General features: G+C 44.5%; 6 protein-coding genes and 1 long non-coding RNA gene across 17 annotated transcripts in view; 4 read left to right on the top strand and 3 right to left on the bottom strand.

Moving 5' to 3' along the window:
* shep (alan shepard) overlaps positions 1-5,936 on the top strand; it is a 122,124-nt gene extending 116,188 nt beyond the window's left edge. For 4 of the 8 annotated variants that reach the window (NM_168111.4, NM_168113.3, NM_001274509.1 and 1 more), the window contains one exon: positions 156-1,071. The gene's annotated coding sequence lies outside the window, so the exon portion shown is untranslated. Of the gene's footprint in view, positions 1-155 lie in introns of all 8 variants that reach the window. The other 4 variants (NM_168112.4, NM_001274510.1, NM_001259707.1 and 1 more) reach the window with 3 other exon arrangements.
* Positions 5,937-6,979: 1,043 nt separating this feature from the next.
* Srp54k (Signal recognition particle 54k) lies at positions 6,980-9,079 on the bottom strand. The gene is made up of 2 exons (NM_079207.4): positions 7,994-9,079; positions 6,980-7,908 (listed from the first exon to the last, which is right to left on the bottom strand). The coding sequence occupies exons 1-2, from the start codon at positions 8,909-8,911 to the stop codon at positions 7,300-7,302; spliced, it is 1,527 nt and encodes a 508-aa protein (NP_523931.1). The 5' UTR covers positions 8,912-9,079; the 3' UTR covers positions 6,980-7,299.
* Positions 9,080-9,380: 301 nt separating this feature from the next.
* Positions 9,381-11,908, top strand: Gen (XPG-like endonuclease). Its single transcript, NM_139686.3, has 5 exons — positions 9,381-9,613; positions 9,681-9,987; positions 10,053-10,342; positions 10,411-10,578; positions 10,634-11,908. Exons 1-5 carry the CDS (start codon positions 9,456-9,458, stop codon positions 11,889-11,891), a joined length of 2,181 nt encoding a protein of 726 aa, NP_647943.2. The 5' UTR covers positions 9,381-9,455; the 3' UTR covers positions 11,892-11,908.
* Positions 11,905-15,659, bottom strand: AlaRS-m (Alanyl-tRNA synthetase, mitochondrial). The gene is made up of 10 exons (NM_079208.3): positions 15,395-15,659; positions 15,159-15,332; positions 14,954-15,099; positions 14,696-14,899; positions 14,351-14,635; positions 13,301-14,295; positions 13,086-13,242; positions 12,742-13,027; positions 12,459-12,679; positions 11,905-12,404 (listed from the first exon to the last, which is right to left on the bottom strand). The coding sequence occupies exons 1-10, from the start codon at positions 15,560-15,562 to the stop codon at positions 12,002-12,004; spliced, it is 3,039 nt and encodes a 1,012-aa protein (NP_523932.2). The 5' UTR covers positions 15,563-15,659; the 3' UTR covers positions 11,905-12,001.
* Positions 15,660-15,693: 34 nt separating this feature from the next.
* Positions 15,694-17,675, top strand: Fitm (Fat storage inducing transmembrane protein). Of its 2 annotated transcripts, NM_139687.3 has the most exons (3): positions 15,694-15,884; positions 15,959-16,562; positions 16,622-17,675. In NM_139687.3, exons 2-3 carry the CDS (start codon positions 16,031-16,033, stop codon positions 17,359-17,361), a joined length of 1,272 nt encoding a protein of 423 aa, NP_647944.2. In that variant the 5' UTR covers positions 15,694-15,884; positions 15,959-16,030; the 3' UTR covers positions 17,362-17,675. The 2 variants fall into 2 exon arrangements, with proteins under 2 accessions (NP_647944.2, NP_729053.2); NM_168110.3 differs by having other exon boundaries at positions 15,694-16,562.
* Positions 17,440-19,804, bottom strand: Gdap1. 3 transcript variants are annotated; one of them, NM_001300010.1, is made up of 5 exons: positions 19,330-19,804; positions 18,492-18,684; positions 18,260-18,433; positions 17,736-18,194; positions 17,440-17,649 (listed from the first exon to the last, which is right to left on the bottom strand). In NM_001300010.1, exons 1-5 carry the CDS (start codon positions 19,450-19,452, stop codon positions 17,636-17,638), a joined length of 963 nt encoding a protein of 320 aa, NP_001286939.1. In that variant the 5' UTR covers positions 19,453-19,804; the 3' UTR covers positions 17,440-17,635. The 3 variants fall into 3 exon arrangements, with proteins under 3 accessions (NP_001286939.1, NP_647945.1, NP_001261437.1); NM_139688.4 differs by having other exon boundaries at positions 17,440-18,194; NM_001274508.1 differs by having other exon boundaries at positions 17,440-18,194; positions 18,495-18,684.
* Positions 18,977-19,237, top strand: lncRNA:CR45985 (long non-coding RNA:CR45985). The gene has a single exon (NR_133173.1). It is a non-coding gene; the product is annotated as a long non-coding RNA:CR45985 (long non-coding RNA).
* Positions 19,805-20,035: the final 231 nt, after the last annotated feature.

The raw sequence follows: 20,035 nt of genomic DNA, 5'->3' as shown, positions 1-20,035 counted from the left end.
TTACTTCTCATTCAGCTCATGTGCATGTAACCCAGCTTAAACTTATTTCTGTGCTTTAACAGATATTGAAAAGACTCCCTCTACCCTCTCCCATTTCCCTAAAGCTAACTATTTCTTAAATTCATGTGTACTTATATAGACTTTAACTCTTTTAGCTATAATATATTAGTACCCCATTTGAGTACTATATAAATTGGACGAGAGTGAGAGCAAGCCGGAGGCGGAGAAGCGGAAAAGCCAAGGAGGGAGGAGAATCAACATCAAAAGCAGAGGATCGGATAAAGGAGTCTACAACAACCACCACATGAACAACAACTAGAAGAGGGAACTGCTGAAGCAACAACATCGGCAGAAGAAACAAAAACCCAGCATCCAGAATCTAGAGAAAAGCCATCCCGTAATGCCGGGAAAATCCCAGAGAGCGGAGGCAGAAAAATAATGTATAAATAAGGCGGTTGGATGTGAGGATGAAGTTTAGGGGGTACATGAATGCGAAAAGAAAAGCCGGTCTCCGAAGAGACGAGCGCATAGGACGCGAGAAAAAAAGTGAAGAAAAGCAAAGACTTAACTTAAATAATAGAGAATAGTTATACACTAAATAAACAACCAGAGATGCAAAAGCAGCGCGGCAACCATTGCCAAAAGAAACAGCGGCAAGTGAGAGAAAAGAGCAGTCGAAAATATTTACAAAAAAAAAGAACTGCAGGATGCAAAGAGAAAGGAAAGTCAAAGAAAATTCACTTGGGGGTCGTAAGAACTTGAGGAAATCTGCTGAGAAAAAAAAAACTATCGCAGATTAGAGTTAAGTTAATTTTGTTAAGCGCAAAAGTAAAAAACCACTGCATGGGGAAAACCGATGGCAAGAGCGATGTAAAAATAGAAGGGAAAATACAAAGAAACTATTTTGCTAATTTTGAGCTAGCAAAACCTAAGCAGACAGAAATTTGTGAAATGAAAGATGGAAAAAAACCGAAACAGAAACAAAAATAAATGTGTGTGCAATGTATGTTAAAAACTCGTAAGGAAAAACAGAGCAAATAAAAACGAAACAAAATCCATTTCGATGATGATATATAAACAAAGCATAAATCTTAAGTCAAACTGCAGCGGCAACAAAGAAACCCCCAGAAGAACGAAGAAAGCGCAACGATGCGCAGAAGAGAGCAAAACTTTTTTACCTTAGAGGCAACGTTTTCTTTGTTGTGGCCTGCTAAAGAAGATTTTTACGATGAAACTCAGACTCTACCTATGTTTTGTTCTGTTTGTCTAATTTGTAATATTTATTTTGTATTTTTGTTGAATCGTGTTGAACAGCACAAAGAACGGAAGCAGAAGAAAGCGTAGATAGCCACAAAAAGAAAGGAGATCTTTGGTTTTTTTCTCTCCATTTGTTGGTTTCTTGAACCAAACATGCAAATTGTATAAAGCAAAGATCCGAAGAAAGGAAAAAAGAAAAAACAAACCCTAAAAAGAATTGTCTATTCCCCCTCTCTCCATTTGACATTCGTTTTGTGCTATCCAAGCAGTCAGAGAAAGAAGAAAAAAACAAATTCAAACGAAAAAAAATGAGAAGAAAAAGCCTTTGAAACGGGCAAGAACCTAGTATTAAGTCTTAGCAAAACAAAAGTAAGAAAATTGCAGTAAGCAAAAACAGATTTAGTAGTTCTAGAGATCTAAAAGAAAGCAGAAGACGGGAGAATAAGCATAAGCTTACAAAGACCGAGAAGAAATGGGGAATCTTGTACTAGTTTTTAGCATATTTTTTGTGCTCATCAGTCGATTTAATGAATGAATTTTTTGTAGCTGTCTACAGTTTTTTACGTTAACTGTTTTTTAGACATATTAATGAGGAAAGTAAAAACCAACAAAAACAACCTAGAAATAGTATATTTTTTCTGCATATGACAAGTTGTTGAGGAAAGAGAAGAACGATGTTTGATTAGCATGGAAACCAAGAGGCAAACACTTTTTAAAAGGGAATAGCGAAACAAACCGAGGCAACACACAAAAGTAGCGAAACACAGAAAACAGAAAATAAAATTTGAAACTGTAGAATTGTAGTTTAGCTTTGTGAAGGCTGGCGAAGAATGTACGATTTTTTGAAGGATCAGCTAGGATCGAAAAGAACAACAGCAACAACAACAGCAGCAGCAACAACAACTGGCACAGGCAGTAGCAGAAATGTATAACAAAAACCAAGAAAATTAATGTTAAATTAAACAACAAAAAAGAAAAAACAAAATAATGAAGTAAGATAGAAGAAACTACGTTTAGTAAACTTAGTTAATAAGCGAAGATTTCTTTAGTCTTGTAAGCGTCTCTTAAGTAGAGTTGAACATGAAGTTGAGTATGGAGTTTAGAATTGAAATTAAACCTTTGTCAAAGCCTAGCATATTTATTTTTCCGAGACACACACACACACACTGACACACAAACACAGCAAGACACACCAACACGGACGCACCTATCAAGCCTAAGCATTGTATTTGTGATTTTTTCGAATGTTAATTGATTAACGAAACACGATGAGCAAAATAAGCGAAACAAGGGAAACATCAAGTGGGCGATGTGGGTGGGAGATAGTGTGGCGAAGTGAGAAATTTTTGAGAATCTCCGTTTGAGCAAGGACACCCTCTCACCACAAACAACATTCCTGAGCAAAGTCTTTGATTTGATTTTGATATAAAAAAAATTTGTATGTGTTGATACGATTTGATTTTCGAGTTTAGAGCTGTCGAGTCGCCTAACTGAACTATCTACATATATATATACATTATATATATATACATATATATATATATAAAAACGTAAGAAACACAACGCCAAAAGTCTTCCTAAGCCTAAAACCAAAACAACAACATAATGCAAATGTTTTTTTTTTTATTACGATTATTTGCTTTAGACTGACTACGAACTGAAACTGTAACAATAACAACAAATGCAGGATTGTAAACCCAAAAACAAAAAGAAAAGAAAAGAAAATGTAACACATACACCTAGAATCACCTCCTGAAGTTAATGCAGGCATCGAAAAAGATATCTATTTTGCCAAGACATTCCAAAAGCGAAATTGTTTAAAGAGAAATTCGTGCGAGATGCCTGCATTTGTTGTCCTATAAATGAAGAATCACAAATACAAGTACCACTCATTGGGAGGATATTTTTGAAAGATTTTCAATCCTGTTTTCCTCGAAACAACTACAAAAACACGCCCACGCACACGCATACACCTCCACCCTCTCAAAAAAAAAAAACAAACAAAAAATCACACACAAAGTGCAATTTTGTTTCTAAAGTTTTCTTTGATTTTAATTTGTTAGCAGGAAAAGCAACTTAAGCAAATTGAGAAAGCATTAAGGTCTAAGTTATTTATAAATCGACGAAGGAAACGAGTTGAGCTGGGGGCGTGTCTTATCGCCCCCTCCCTAGGAAAGTGAAAATGAAATTTATGTTTTAGTGAACGGTAATGAAATCGAGTCGAAGAAGCAGGAGAAGAAACCTAGTATATAAGATCAAAGCCTAGTGCGTAAGTTTAGAAAATCTAAGTACAGTGTTGACAAGCAAAGAAGAACGCAGATGCGGAAACGAGTAGCGTATTTCGAGAAAAGAAATGTAGCAAGAAAGACGGAGTCGAGTAGGACATATGATTTCTAGTTGGTAGCGAAAGGAGAAAGATTAGTTGGTTAGTTGGAGTGCAACACACGTAGACAGTTGTAGTTTTTGTGTAGTTAGAGCGACAGTGTTGAAGAATGCCGCGTCGCACAGTTTGAGGTTAGGTTTAATTTCTGAATATAAGCGTACGGATGAGACGAAACGATAAAAGCAAGAACGTTGGCGAGGGTAAACAATAAAAATCAACCGACGAGGAGTGTTCTAATCTAAAGCTATACTGACTTTTTGTGTGTGTATTTAAATCTACTTTGACAAGAAACCAAACTGGGAACTCGTTTGTTTTGCGTCTGTATTTTGTTTTATTTTAACGCGTTTTACTTTAGTTTTTTAACTAATTTTAAGTAGTTAATTTATTATTTGTCTTAAAATCGTCGAGACCCCAAATAAGATTCAAGATTGCTTGGGTATCTCGCCTCTGATTGAAAACCTCTCGCAAGAGAAGTGAATCGATTAAATTTGATGCAAGTGTTGAAGTAATTTTTAAAATTCAAACAAAAAAAATGTCTAGTGCGTAAAATTGAAAACTAAAAACAACAAAAATTTCAATAAAAACTAAAAAAAAAAATAAATAAATCAATTTGTTTTTAAGTGCGTTTTTCATCGTTTAGTTTTGCGTTTTCATTCAATGTGATTTCTTAGTAGAAAAATGTTTGCTATATGAATTACCAGTACGCTTTTTCAACCCACACCAAATAGTTTCCAATAACGAATTCCTAAATTAATTCCTAATTGATCCCCACTTTATTAAATTAGATTGTGTTCTGAACAGGAGGCAAACTTAGTCGTCTTAGTCGTTGTTTAGGGGCGGGCAGAGCAGAGCGTAAGTGTCGAGCTGGAGAAATAAATAAACATTTTTTAATTAAGCCAATTTAAGGAAATGATGAATATATATTTTTTTGAAACTTTTTTGACGAAACCATGAATATAAAACAAAACAAACAAAAAACAAAAAACATAAAGAAAAACACATAGAGGAGGAATGAACGCTAGCAAATCGATGGGAATATGGAATATGGGGCATGGTGGTATGAAAACAAGCTCATTATATTTAAAAAATAAATAAGACAGTTTCGGAATGGAAAATAAACGCAGAGGGAATGCAGTAGGAGAGTAAGGGGAAATGAAGAGAACACGACGACAAATGCGTAAACTAACTTTAAGTAAGCGTAAAATGCAAGCAGCTAATTAAACTTAGAAACAGAAAATACTTAAATGAGAGTAATGTACATTTCGCTTGTTGCTATTTTTAAGTTTTAAATCAAAGTCTTTTAAAGAACTTTATTCATTTTCTTATTAACAATGATAACAAAAAAAAACCCAAAAACCACAAAAAAATCATGCAAAGCAAATGCGCAAACTGGTAAAATTAAATCAGACGAAAAACCAAACTAAATCTCTCTTTGTAATCCTCCAGCAAAAAAATGCAAGAATAATGAAGATCGATCGAAAGCATGAGGAATCCTTTTCAACTCTCTGTGTATTTTTTAAAGTATTATTTTTTGCATCAATGTGACGCTTTTAAGCATTTTTATATGGCAAAAGAATTGTATTCAAATCTCTAGTAAAAGCTAAAAAGAAGAACACGCAAAAACCGAAACTCGAAAACCAAAAAAAATGACAAGAAAAGTGTGAAAAAGCGCAATCTTTGCTACAACTTTCAAATTTATACGCGTACTTTTTGTGCCCTCAACTCTAATGCAAAAGATCATTCATGAAGGATAACTGAATTGGAGATCGAGAGATAACAGTTTAAACAAAAACCCCAAAATAAAAAGGATGAAAAAGTTTGAAAATGAGAAATTAGTTTAAGCAAAACATTTTGCAGCTTTTGTGCTTATTTCGCTTAAGACTAGTTGAACAACAAAAACAAAAAAAAAAACACAGAAAGTAAATGACGAAAAAAAAAATTAAATCTAATTGTAAGTAAAAAAGAAATGAGAATAGATCAGTATAGAACCGAACCGGAAGCGGAAGCGAAAGAATCAAGCAAGAAGCTAAGCGAGGGCAGGCTGAGAAATTCCTGCCCCGACTTGAAAGCTACACAGAAAGCATTAAAACCGAAAATAGCAAAAGATTTAACTGTGGACGTTGAGTTGAAGTGTTGAAGAACACATAAAAGAAAAAAACACGAGGAAAACGTCTCTTTGGTAAGAAAAAGGAAAACCTAAAGAGCAAATGCTGTCATCCAAAAACCAAAAAAAAAAAACACAAAAAAATGAAACTGAACTTTTTCTGAATCAATAAAAGACAAATTGATTTTCTGTAAGAAAACAAAAACTAAATGCATTTTTTATTCCACGGTTTGGGAATTTAGTATGTAGAATATTCGATTCGCTTTTTTCAGCAAATCTTACGCTGGGGTTGGAAATCTAAGGAAATATCCTTCTGGAGAAGGGTTATCCTGCCAAGGATGCCAAAGGCATTCTGCCTCTGCGCTCATAAAATAATTTGGACTCTGTGTGGGGGCGTGTATCTGTATCTTTTCATCCCACCCACCCATAAATAAAGTCCTTTTGTGGGGGGCGCAAGAAATATGAAAGGACGCAGCACACATACACATGTATAATCTCCTAGCGAGAATGTGAGCCTATGTGTGCGTGGGGAAGCCGCCAGGATGAGGCCGAAAACTTTGACAGCGGTTCGTCCTGCTGATTTTGCTGCTATCCTGTTCGTTTGACTTGTTTGATGGTTTTATGAGTGTCAGAACCTGACAGCTTAATAGACATTTTTATGGCAGGCAATCGCCATTTCATTGTTATTGCAAAAGGCAGAGTGGCTGGGATTATGGAGTTTTCAGCACGCAAGGGAGAGAGAAAGTGACAACCCCAAAATCCCAGACGAAGCACAACTTCCGGGACAGAATCGAGGGATGCTGTCAGCCCCACCAGAAAAGCTGAGCCACCAAACACCACACGCAGAAAAAAGTGTTGTCAAAACTTAAAAAGAGAAATTGAATATAAATTTCCAAAGATTTGCAAAATAATCCACTATGATAACCCATTATGATTCAGACAAATAAAAATAAATTTCTGTCAGGTTTTTTTTTTTGAGTGTACAACCCCACTAGGCATACATTTGAGTATGTGTACAGACCCTCCCCCAAAAACAGCATTAACAATTTGCCCGCCAGCCTGTTTGTTTATTTTGGTTTCCTTGCTGCGTTGGCATCCTTTCGATCTTTCTGGGCACCTGTTCGCAACTTGTTTTTTGTTTTAGTTGTATGTGTTAGGTCAACAGGGTGACTGGATTTCTGCTTTTCGTTGCCCGAGATTAAACCCAATAAACACAACCAATTTAAAGCCAAGTTCATATATTAATTATTTATTGTTTATATCTAGTTCAATTGCCTTACTGGTATTCTGATAGGCATGCTAATTCCATTAGTTCGTGTACAGAAAACTGTTTAAACTATAAAAACTGACACTGTGGCTGCCAAGCCGTACAAAAACCGAATTTGTTAACTGTTTGCACATCTATATGGGCTTTATAGGCTATATACGCTATATTCGCTTCCACAACGCGTATCAATTTTTGTGGCCTTGGACAAATGGAAACAAATGGCTAACAAATTACGAACTACGCGAAAACAAAATCATATAAAAATCGTTAAATTTACACGCCACCTGCTCACTTGCCACCAAAACCGCTCATCAGGTTCCCCAGGCCACCCAAACCACCCGCAGCTCCTTGCTGCAGTTGCCTCATCATATTTTGGATACCACCAACGCCGCCCATCTGTTGCAGCATCCGGGGATCGATCATCTTCGCTATCTGCTGGTTGAGCTTGGCCATCTGTGTTGGATTCACATTCTTGGTCATGTCGCCCTGCTTGAACAGTCCCTTAACGCCGCCCATCTTCTTTACTACCGCCGAAAATTTCGTATAGTGTGCAATCAGTTCCTTGACCTCGCGCTCCATGACACCAGCTCCCTGGGCCACACGAACGCAGCGGTTTGGCTGCTTGCTAAAGAGCTTTGCTCCGTCGCGATTGTCCAGTTCATTATCCGACATACTGTCCATCATCGTCATCATACGCTTAACGCGCGCCATCGACTCCTGTTCGCCGCCCTTGGTCATAAAGTCCTGCGAGAAACCGGGTATCATGTTCATGAACTGGGAGAAGGGGCCCATCTTCATGATGTTCTGGAACTGCTCGTACATGTCGCGGATGGTGAAATGACCGTGCTTGATCTTTTCTAACAGCTCATCGTTTCCGTCTAGCTTCAGCTCGTTTACCTGTGCAAAATGAGTTTATATTCAGTACGTGTTTTCAATTGTATTGTAGTGCGGTATAATTTTAAGCTCGTGTGGCATGTCTCACCTTATCTATCAGTCCTTCGATGTCACCCATTCCAAGCAGTTTGCTCACGAAGGGTTTCGTCTTGAAGGGCTCCAGATCGTCGATGTGCTCGCCCGTACCGATGAAGATGATGGGCGACTGTGTGGCTGCCACTGCGGACAGAGCTCCGCCTCCCTTGGCGTGGCCATCCAACTTGGTTATGATCACCGAACCGATGTCCACCTTGTCTTTGAAGGCTTTCGCTTGAGCCTCGCAAGCCTGTCCGATGGTGGCGTCCATCACGAAGATTATGTTGTCGGGACTGACGGCATTGGACACTGCCAACATCTCCTCGAACAGTGATTCCTCCTGCTTGTGCCGACCCGAGGTGTCCACAATGATCATCTCGAAACCCTCGCGTTTGAACATATCCACACCGTCCTGGGCAATGACCACGGGATCGATTTCCGTGTAGCTGCCGTAGAACGGAATGCGCGCCTTGGTGGCGTTCTGCTTGACCTGATCGTAGGCACCAGCACGGAAGGTATCCGCGCACACGAGACACGACTTCCAGTTGCGCTTCTGGTAGTGATAGGCCAGCTTGGTACAGGTGGTGGTCTTACCGGAGCCCTGCAGACCCACAAACATGACCACATTGGCCTTGCCCTTGATGGGTTGGTAGGGTTTCACGCCGGGATCGACCAGTTTGACGAGCTCCTTGAACACAGCCGATTGGATCATTCGCCTCTTGTTCAGGCCACCGGCCATCTCATCGAAATCAATAACGGCACGCACATTCTCGCGCAGCTGCTTAACCAGTCGGATATTCACATCAGCCTCCAGGAGCGCTGCGCAGATCTCCTTCAGCATGGAATTCAGTGCCTCCTCATTGATTACGGTCGCCTTGCTGAGCGAGTGCAGCGCCGTTGTTATCTTGCGACCCAAATCCGCGAGAACCATCTTGCCGGTGGTGGTTGTGTGTGGTTTGGCGTACGGACGACTGGCAGCTTCTGAATTTTGTCGGGCCTACTCGCAAAGGGGCAGCTTCAATTCAATATTTTATTTCGACTTTCTTTTGGCTGACACGACACGTCGACGTGGAAGAAGAAGAGACTGCTGACCACTGGCCATTCGCAGCGGTCGCTTGTGCAGCTGTCAAAACAAAGCCCGCTATCGGTTATCGAGCATGCTTCGCAGTGACTGGCGGAAGTCGCAGTGCTGTCAAATGTAGCTAGAGACAAGCTCAAAAAAAGCTAAAAACGAAATGTGTTCTTAAAATCGAATAAGATGACATTTATATGTATAATATTTGTTATTGAAAATAGCATCATGTATTATTGTTAAAAAAGTTATCATTGCCAATTATTGTCACAACTTTGCACTTGGCTGCTTTTGAATATAGCTTCAAGTAGCTAGAAAGTAACTGATTGGGCAACTCTGACGAAGAAGCGATTGTTTAAATTTGTTGCGAATTTCTCGCGGGGTTTTTGTTTAGCTTATTTAAATGGGCGTCAAGGAATTATGGGGTGTTTTAACGCCCCATTGTGAACGTAAACCCATTAATGAACTGCGGGGAAAGAAAGTGGCCATCGACCTGGCCGGCTGGGTGTGCGAATCTCTTAATGTTGTGGACTACTTTGTGCATCCAAGGCATCATTTAAAGTAGGTTTAAAAAATTCTTAATACCTTATATTCTTTTAAAATATTAATATTTACGCTTTACCAACAGGAACCTCTTCTTTCGCACTTGCTACTTGATTTGGGAGCAAGTTACTCCGGTTTTCGTTTTGGAGGGAGTTGCTCCAAAACTCAAGAGCCAGGTGATAGCCAAAAGGAATGAGCTCCAGTTTCGGGGAGTGAAGCCCAAGAATTCGCCTGAGTGCACCCAAAGTCAGCCGTCCAAGGGCGACAAGGGACGCAGCCGGTTCAACCATGTTCTCAAGCAGTGCGAAACGCTGCTGCTCTCCATGGGAATCCAGTGCGTCCAAGGTCCCGGCGAGGCGGAGGCCTACTGTGCCTTTCTCAACAAGCATGGCGTACGTATATCAACTACATCCTCACAAGAACTCTGTACCAAATCCGATTATATTCCTGTCCGCAGCTAGTGGACGGCGTCATTAGCCAGGACTCGGATTGCTTTGCCTATGGAGCCGTTCGTGTCTATCGCAACTTCTCCGTTTCCACCCAAGGAGCCCAGGCAGCCGCCGGCGGAGCTGTGGACATCTACGACATGCGGGAGATCACATCCCGAATGGACTTTGGCCAACAGAAGATCATTGTGATGGCTTTGCTCTGCGGCTGTGATTATTGTCCTGATGGCATAGGTGGCATTGGCAAGGATGGCGTCCTAAAGCTGTTCAACAAGTACAAGGAGACTGAGATTTTGGATAGGTAGTCTACTACATTGTTACATATATTATATTTTTAAAGCTAATAAGCTTTGATTATTATTTCTGCAGAATGAGAAGCTGGCGTGGTGAAACCGATAAATACAATGCCTTGGAGATCCGAGTGGACGACAAATCCATCTGCAGCAATTGTGGCCACATTGGCAAGACCCAGAGCCACACAAAAAGTGGCTGCAGTGTGTGTCGCACACACAAAGGCTGCGATGAGAGTCTCTGGAAGTGAGCTATTTCCTAAAACTAATATAAACATTTGTTTATTAAACTCTTCCCTTAGAGAACAACGACTATCCATTAAGTCCGAGTTGACTTTGAGGCGGAAAGCCCTATTATCTCCTGACTTTCCCAACGAAGAGATCATTGCCGAGTTTCTCAGCGAACCCGACACCATTCCCAATCTAAATCTCAACTGGCGGCAACCAAATCTTGTCAAATTCATCAAACAAATCGGACATCTCTTGCAGTGGCCAGAAATATACTGCTTCCAAAAGTTCTTTCCCATACTCACACGCTGGCAGGTGCAGCAATCGAAGCAGGAGAAGATACTTATCCAGCCACACGAGATTATCAAAAAGCGAACTGTGAAGGGTGTGCCCAGCTTAGAATTGCGCTGGCACGATCCCAGTGGCATCTTCAAGGGTCTTATTCCGGACAAGCAGATTGCGGAGTACGAAGCGGAGCATCCCAAGGGAATCGAGGAACTTTACTACACCATTGAGCCATTGGACATGCTGGAGACAGCGTATCCCGATTTAGTAGCGGCCTTTTTGAAGTCGAAGGAGAAGCCCGCCAAGAAAACCACGCGAAAGAAGAAAACCGCATCTGAAGAGGAGAATAAGGAAAACGAGCCGAATTCGAAACCAAAGCGAGTGGTCAGAAAGATAAAGGCTCAGCCTGAAGAGAACCAGCCATTACTGCACCAATTCCTAGGGCGCAAGAAGGAAGGTACTCCGGTCAAGGCTCCCGCTCCGCAACGTCAGCAATGCTCCACCCCCATCACCAAGTTCCTGCCCTCCGATCTGGAAAGCGATTGCGATGCCGAAGAGTTCGATATGTCGGACATAGTTAAAGGCATTATCTCGAATCCGAATGCCAAGCCAGCACTGACCAACCACGATGGTCACCAGCTTCATTACGAACCCATGGCGGAAGATTTGAGCTTACGTCTGGCGCAGATGAGTCTAGGAAATGTGAATGAATCGCCCAAAGTGGAAACGAAAAGAGATCTCTCTCAAGTGGATCAACTACCGCAGAGTAAGCGATTCTCCTTGGAGGACAGTTTTGATCTGCTGGTCAAGGGAGATCTGCAGAAGCTGGCCAGGACGCCAGTGGAGCGATTCAAGATGCAGCATCGCATCAGCGAAAAGATTCCAACGCCAGTGAAGCCCTTGGATAACATAAGTTACTTCTTCAATCAAAGTTCCGATAATGCGGATGTCTTTGAAGAGTTGATGAACTCCAGCTTGGTGCCCCAGGATCAAGAGGATAACGCAGAAGATGAGGAGGAGGATGACCTGGTAGTGATTAGTGATTAAAGATTCTGAAATTCCTTAAAACTTCGCCATTTACTCGCTCCTCACATGAGCAATTATTCAAAGGGCAAGCTTACAGCTAGCACATTTTGGAGGGTAATCACAACTTATACCTATAGATAAAGCTTAGCGTATGCATGTGCCTTGGACATTGCCTGCTCCAACTGTTCCTCGAACAGATTGCTCACCCGTCGACCCTTCATGTTGCACACGGCCTGCGGATTTTGGCCCTTGGGCGCGGCTATTTGTCCATTAAAGGTGTCGGCAAAGGATTGCAGCCAGGCGGAAGCGTTGAATTTCTCCGTGATACACTTTTCTGGTACACAACAGCGAGCCTTGACCACGCTATCACACACGCTGATTACGAGGATGGGCCGATCCGGGCACAGCTTGGTGGCTCGTTGCAAAGGAATCTCCTCCACGAGCGCGGAACTGGTGATGTAGTGCAGAATGAAGGGGTGTGTGTCCAACGGCTTCTCCTGCAGCAGCGTGCGCATCTCTACGTCCACAAATTCTCTGAAAATGTAGAGTTTAGAAATGGAGCACATTACTTTAATAAGTTAAACTTACTTTAAGGTTGTGCGCGATGAATCTTTTATTCTCTTCAGCATCTCGGTGATGCGTTCCAGCGTGTCCATCTTAAAAGCGTATGGCAGTTTAATGTCCGTGTGCAACATGTTGTGCCGAATCGTCTGCAGTTCCGCCTCCGTAGCGTTTGTGAGTTTGTCAGTTTGGAACTGCTTCTCGAGGAGATCAACGCGGTGTCGCAGCAGGGCAGCCGTTTTCAGCACCTATTTGGAACAGAGTAAGAAGATTAAATGACTAGTCTAAGGCGATATATAAGTCCACTCACATTTTCCGCCGCCTGGCCAGCAACGGCGGTAAATGCGAATCTCGCACGATTGGTTTGCTTGAGATTCACGATGCAGAAGCACGAAAGCTCACTGGTGTTGGTTGCATGCGTTCCGCAGCACAGTTCCTTGGAGCTCAGCTGCAGTTCAGGACTCTCCACGTTGACTAGACGCAATCCCTGCTCAGGATAAACCTCGCCGGGCACCATTGTGATGTCATTCTGCTCCAGAACTTCAGCTGCACTCAGCAATTGAACTTCAACCGGCGCAGCAGAGCAGATAACGCGACTATTGCAAAGGATTGTAAGTTAAATTCATAAAAATTTCTAATATCAGGACGACCCACTTGATCAGATCCTCGATGAGCTGTACATCGGTCTTTTGAATGCGCTTGCCCAGGAGTCCCAGCTCCAGCTTGCACTGATCGCTGCTCACAGAACTGGAGACCTGGTAGGTGACCTTCTTGAAAAGCGATCGGATGGCGGCGTTTAGTAGATGCGTGGCTAGAATTATAGGGATTGATTGTAATCGGTTCTAGTAACTCTAACATATTCATCTCACCTGTGTGATGGCACGTGTTGAGCTGTCTCTGCTGCGCATCCACCTGCAGCTCCACCTCATCCCCAATGGCCAGCTGAAAGGCGTCGGTGGGACTGGATAACTTGCAGATGTGAACTACGCAATCGTTGAGATGCTTTACACCGATTACGTCTAGTGAATGAGGATGGTCTGGCTGTTGGTGATTGCTCACAAGGATCTTTCCGCCATCCGATTGTTGACCTCCGGATTCATAGTAGAAATTGCTGCCAGCGGTCACAATGGAAATAAGGTCGGTGAAGGGTTGCTGTATGCGACTGCCTTGGGTTCGTGACACTTCCGCATCGTTGAGGAGCATTCCGAGGACTCGAGTCTTTAGTGGGGGTATTTGGTATGAATCACTCTCCTTGTCGAAGGAGTAGGTGTACTTGTGACTGTTGTCGGTGGGTGTCAGACGCTTCGTTAGCATCGCCTGAGCTTCAGCAATACGCTGCTCCGTGGCCAGATCGCAGAGTGATCCTCCAGCAGTCTCCCTTTGGTTGCCCTTGGCTTTGAGCTTCGCCAGACTGACCTCCGCCCTGTAGCGCTCCAAATCACAGTTCATGTTCTCCAATTCAGCCAGCTTGAGGAAACTCTCCTCGGTCAGGCCGTAGGTATCGGTCAGCTTGTAAAGGAAGTCCCCTGGTATTGTGTTATTGGAAAACTTGCAGCGCTGCATCTGCAACTCTCGATAGGCGGGCACGAATCCCGGGCACTCCATCAGATCGATGTCATCCAGATTGGGAAACTCCATAAGCACCTCTGCAAACGCTTTGGAAGAACTCTCTCTTAGATTCTTGTAGACCTCCTGCTCGTGGCAGATCAAGTCGATAACAGCCTGCTGCTTAGCCGCCATCTCTGGATAGGCTTCACCAAGTGTCTCCACCACAATAGGAACTAGCTGGGTCAGCAATTTGTCGTGGGCAAACACATGCTCCGAAATGTTGAGAGCTTTGCGCAGCACGCGACGCAATTTCTGACTGAAATAGATATTGGATTATATGCGAAATTTGCAGGGCATGAGTACAAGCTTACTTTTGATCTGGAAGCATGCCGTCGGCCAAACAGGCGGTCACCATGCGTGCATGATCGGCTAGTATCCTATAGCTGGTGTCGAGTACTGCTGCATTTCCACCATCCGGAAAGCTGCCACTGTAAACCGGAGTCTTGGCCGCCTGCTGGATGCCATCAAATATCGGCGTGAACAAGTCCGTATCATAGTTAGAAGACTTATTCTGAAGCACAGCCGTTAGCCGCTCAAAACCCATGCCGGTGTCCACATGATGAGCGGGCAATTGAGAGATGCTGCCATCGGCATGACTATCAATGCATAAAGAACCTTAGGCTAGGAACACAATCCACTTGAAGGCAAATCCTCACCGATTGTACTGTATAAAGACAAGATTCCAAAGCTCTGTGAGATCGGAACGACCTGCGTTCACCAACTTGGCTCGCTGCTCCACGCTGCCCAAATCCGGGCGATGATCTATGTGGATTTCGGTGCAGGGACCACACGGCCCTGTAGCGCCCATTTCCCAAAAATTGTCGGCGCAGCCAAAGGGCAGTATTCGCGAGGCGGGAAAGCTGCAAAGCACGAGTACTTAAGAAACCAACTTCTCGTTATGTAACAAGCTTTACCCCAGGCTCCTCCAGATCTCGAAACACTCCAGATCGGCTGGAATGCCCAGCACCTTGTCGCCAGCAAAGTATGTGACGTATAGACGACCTGGATCAATGTTGTAGGGACCACGGAGCAGCTCCAGGGCCATTGCACACGCCTCCCGCTGAAAACCCAAAGGTCTCGTGAGAAAGAAGTGATAGAGGGTAAGCTGAACGCACCCACCTTGAAGTAATCCCCAAAGGACCAGTTGCCCAGCATCTCAAAGAACGTGTGATGATAGCCATCCGTGCCCACCACGGAGAGATCATTGTGCTTTCCCCCAACGCGGACGCACTTCTGGGAGTTGACAACCCGCTTGTGTGGCGCCGCTGCTGTGCCCAGGAACACCGACTTGAACTACAGCGAAGGCCATCGTATAAACAAGCGAACAATAGCTTTTAATGGGCCTGTTACCTCACCTGATTCATGCCCGCGTTAACGAAAGCCACAGTGGGATCGCAAAAGGGCACCACCGGGCTGGAGCGAACGAACTTGTGGCCATGATTGACGGTGAAATGATCCAAAAAGGTTTTACGAATCTCGCGCGCTGTCAGCACGCGCTGCAGCTGCTTGGCCGAGTTGTACATGCCGCAGTTCAATTAAAACCGCACCGGCAATTAAAAATGCTCGAGATAAATCTCAGGCCCGAACAGCTGATCACATGGCTTGCCATTCGCCACGAAACCCGCTCTTTATAAAAATTCCAATCAGAGTTGCCAGTCACAGTGAAGCGTGCTCACCAGCTGCAGCTGTTCTATTTTTTACAGGCGCAACACGTACATTTGGGCCAAAATAAGAATTGAAAAATTACAACTGAGAACAACGCAGTGGGTGCTCTAAGCCCGGCGAAAAAGCAAACAAATTGACCAGTTGATCTGATTTGAATGCGCTGGCACTGTTTGGTCACAGGTAAGTGCGTCTGGCAACCGTTGAACTTTGACACGCACGATTCCTTCGCTTTCACTTTCGCTTTTCACTCGCAGCATTACCAAAAACGGCAGCAAACAACGCAGTTTTCAAGTGACACACTTTGGACCCGAGCAACAGCTCCAGCTATGGCCACCAAGCGACGTCCGCTGCGTCCAAATTTGGGCGGTACTGCGGGAAGTCCCTCCTCCTCCGGTTCCAACATGAATTTCAGGCCCGGAGGACCTGACATCACCAGGTCGGAAGCGCGCGGAACGAGGCCCACGGCCGCACCCACTAGCATCCGCGAGATCCTGGTCATGGGCGTCATCCATTTGTGCAAGAAGACCATATTCTTCAATACGGACCTCAAAGTAGCCTTGTATCTGGGCAGTCTGTTTGTGATCTCCGTAATCGGGGACTTTGTGCCCTTCCCCAAGACGTACTTCGCCCGATCGGACAACCTGTTCAACCAGTACTTCGTGAAGATCGGCTGGGGCTGGACGCTGCTCTTCGTGGTGCCCTTCCTGGTGCTCTCGGCCTATACGATTACGTGTGGCGACCACAAACGGATGCTGCGACACCATTTCCCGCGCATCGTCATAGCCACCTTCTTCTGGTTCTTCTGGACCAAGCTGTTTAACGTCGTGGAGAACTCCTACGGACGCTGCACCACAAAGGGTGGGTATACAAGCATCGTGTAATGAATTTAATAATAACTATCGCGTGTGCGCTTCCAGGTTATGCGACCAAATCGAGCTGTTTGAAGGCTGGTCATCTGTGGAAGGGCTTTGATATATCCGGACACGCCTTCATCCTGATCCACTCCAGCCTGGTGCTGATCGAGGAGGCGCGTCCCATCATCCGCTGGGAGACCATCAAGGAGCACATCCGCAACGAGCGACACAATCGCAGCACAGCCGAGAACTCGGGCACGAATCCGCTGAGAACGCTGAACGAGGAGCAAATGCGCAGCCTGCAGTTCTTGTACAAACGCCTGACGCCGATCATTCGCACCCTATTCATCGGCATGGCGGCCCTGCAGCTGCTGTGGGACATCATGTTGGTGGGCACCATGCTGTACTATCACCGCATGATCGAGAAGGTGATCAGCGGCATTATTGCCATACTCACCTGGTACTTCACCTATCGCTTCTGGTATCCCACGCCCGGTCTGCTGCCTGAGGCGCCTGGCAACGGAAGCTTCAGCTATCAGCGAGAGATACCCACCTTCCCCTTCAAGCGACCCTCGCATTTATCCACGGGTGCGGCCACCACGAGCTCGGGATCCAACAGTTCGAGGACCAACCTCAATGGCAAGGCGGCAACGACGGGAGTGCCAAGGGATCAGCAGATACCCACGTTTATGGGAATGCCGCTGTTCACCAGCCCCAAGGCGGCCAGTGCAGCCGCCAATTTGCTGATGTCCGATCAGCAGAAACGGGAAAGGGATCGCGAGCAGCAGACGCTGGAGAGCTGAGAGCTGAACCCTGGTCAAGTCAACAGAGGGGAGAGCAGCCATCAAGCATAGAAGGAATTGATAGTTAGGTGACGGATTGGAATTTATACCAAATTTTTGTATATTCAGCAACGATGATATGAAACGATGATGATATTACTAAGCAAGCAGCCGAGGCTGGCACTGGATCGCGCGCTCTTCTCCTCATCCTCCTCCACCGCCGGATTCTTACCATGACACCCCAAGCATCCTTCATCAGCAGTGCGTAGCTTTAAGCGTTCTTATGTTCGTGTGTTTATATGTGCCCAACTTTAACAGTAAAAGGATTTGTTAACAAAGTCTGCTGTCCCGCTGCTCCGCTCACTTGTGCGCGAAGGCGGCGAACATGGCCATACCCAGGAAGCCGGCGCCCGCTCCTAGCTTATAGTTGCCCGGCGTTCGGGTCCACATTTCGCGCAGTATGGCAAAGTTGCTCGGCTGCAGGCGGTGGAAGGACTCGCGCTGCCGGAAGCGCAAGAAGTATGCCTCCACCTGCGGCAGCTTTCCGAAGGTCCAGAACTGATTCTCGAATCCCAGCTGATACAGTCGATGCAGCAGCAATCCCAGCGAGATATCCGCCACGCTCAGTTCGTCGCCGGTCAGCCACTCAACGCGTGGCGCCTGGGCGGTTAGCTCCTGCTCCACATAGAGCAGAAAGTGCCGCACGGCATCCAGAACCTTCTGGAATTCCTCGCGGGACGAGGCCAGCTCGTGGCGGCGCAACTGTATGTCCAGCTTGTGCTGCAGCGCTGCTTTTTTGGTCGCCTGTTCGTCCACCGAGTGGCGCAGCAGATCCAGCACCTTTTCATTGTTTTCTGCGGGGCGTACGAGTGTTGACTGTTGAGTTATGTTGTTGAGTTCACAGGTGCGAGTAACTTACTCAGGCAGGACTGGCGCACGGGTCCGATGAAGGGCGCCTTGGGCACCAGCTTCAGATCGTCGTGTATGAAGGAGCCCAGGCTGAGTGTTCCCACTGGAAGGCGGGCCATTGCCTGCTCGAAGATCAGCATTTGATCGAATTCCTTGGAGTTGTGCGCTGGCTTCAGCGATCGATCTAAATGATGAAGTTGATAAGTCAAGTTACTATGGGCGGGTAGCTAACTGGGAATTACCACCGCGAAATTTGCTCTCCACATAGTTGATGATGTGCGTCGAGCTGGGAATGACGAGGGCGCCATCCTGGAGCACTGGCACATCGCCCTTGGGATTGAGGTTTAGGAACCAATTGGAGTACTGCTCGCCATTGCACAGGTCCACCACATAGGGAAAGAAGTCGATCTTCTTCTCGTAGAAGACCATAAGAACCTGCGATGATAAGTGGGTTCACTTTAACTGAGCTATGATATTAGCAGATTTATAACTCAGATATTAAGTATATATGTGCATTTGCTTAAATGTATCTAAAGACGAACCCAAAGATGCAATATTCCGCTACTAATTACTCGCTTCATTAACCAAAACAGATATTTTTAGACACGATCTGGCATTAAATTAAATCATTTCGGTTTAGTTATTATATTACGTTCTTTTGGAGCAGATTCCTCCACACATAAGTTTGTTTATTTTGTTTTTTCACTCCGCTTCAATCCACTTCATTAGCACCTGGAGCAGCCAGCAGGTAAATATGCTGTCATATCTGTACAGAATGGAAAACTAGAGAACTCCAATAGCGCTAGCCCTACTACATTTCCGGCCCGCCACCCGCTAGGTCATGCTCCATTGCATCCGAGTGGCCGAGAGATTTAATAAAGATCTTGGGTGGAGAACCTTCGACGCGGGCCACCCCATTATTACATCGAAAAAAACAAAAGAAATACGAGAAAAAAAGTAAATAAAACGATGATTTCATTTGGAAATGATTAGTTTTGTAATTTCGCGGCATTAGCGGCTGGATCTGTTGGGCAAATACCTTTTCAATGATCACATGATTGAAAGCAAGCGGTTACTAACTTTTTGCGCATGGAAGTTGTACGGATGGAAGAAGAGCACTGGCTTATTGGCCGGCAGATCGGGAGCCTTGAAGTCCTGCAAGGTGGGCGGCAGAGCTTCGATTTCCTTTGTCTGCTCGCTCATCTTGTTCTATGTGTGTTTCACTTAATATTCTTTGGCTTAGTGTATCTTTAGTTTGCTGATTAGTTTCACTAGCATGGGCGCCTTTTTTCGTATCACATGCCCCGCCGACGGTTGCGAAAAGTTGCTAACTAACAAAGCCGTAAGCGCGTGCCGGATTGACTTGGAAAACCGGAGACTCCACTTGCGTGCTGATTCCGCCGACGACTGCGTCTATAATGAAGTCAGATCGTACGGATCGCTGCGATCCCCTATTAATTTGCACTTTCGGCTCGTATGTACATATATATAGTACATATATATGTTTCGGATCCGAAAACAGTCCATTATGTCAAGCGATTCTCCAACTTTTTGCGGTTTGTTTGTCATGCGTATTTATCTTTGTTTATATTATTACGAAACGCAGCGTTTATCTTGCTGTGGGAAGATTTTCTTTTCAAGAATTCTTATCTGCCCATGACTGAGTGGCCCTAAGTGGAGTATTACAACATATTGACTAGGGATAAATGATATTTTTAGCCCTAATTTTAGTTATTATGTAGGTTAATCTGGTTTTTATTACTAAGCCACTGCAGAGATAACTTTA

Source organism: Drosophila melanogaster, chromosome 3L (genome assembly GCF_000001215.4).
Source record: "Drosophila melanogaster chromosome 3L".
Lineage (NCBI taxonomy): Eukaryota > Metazoa > Arthropoda > Insecta > Diptera > Drosophilidae > Drosophila > Drosophila melanogaster.
This window is presented reverse-complemented; position numbering and strand designations above follow the sequence as displayed.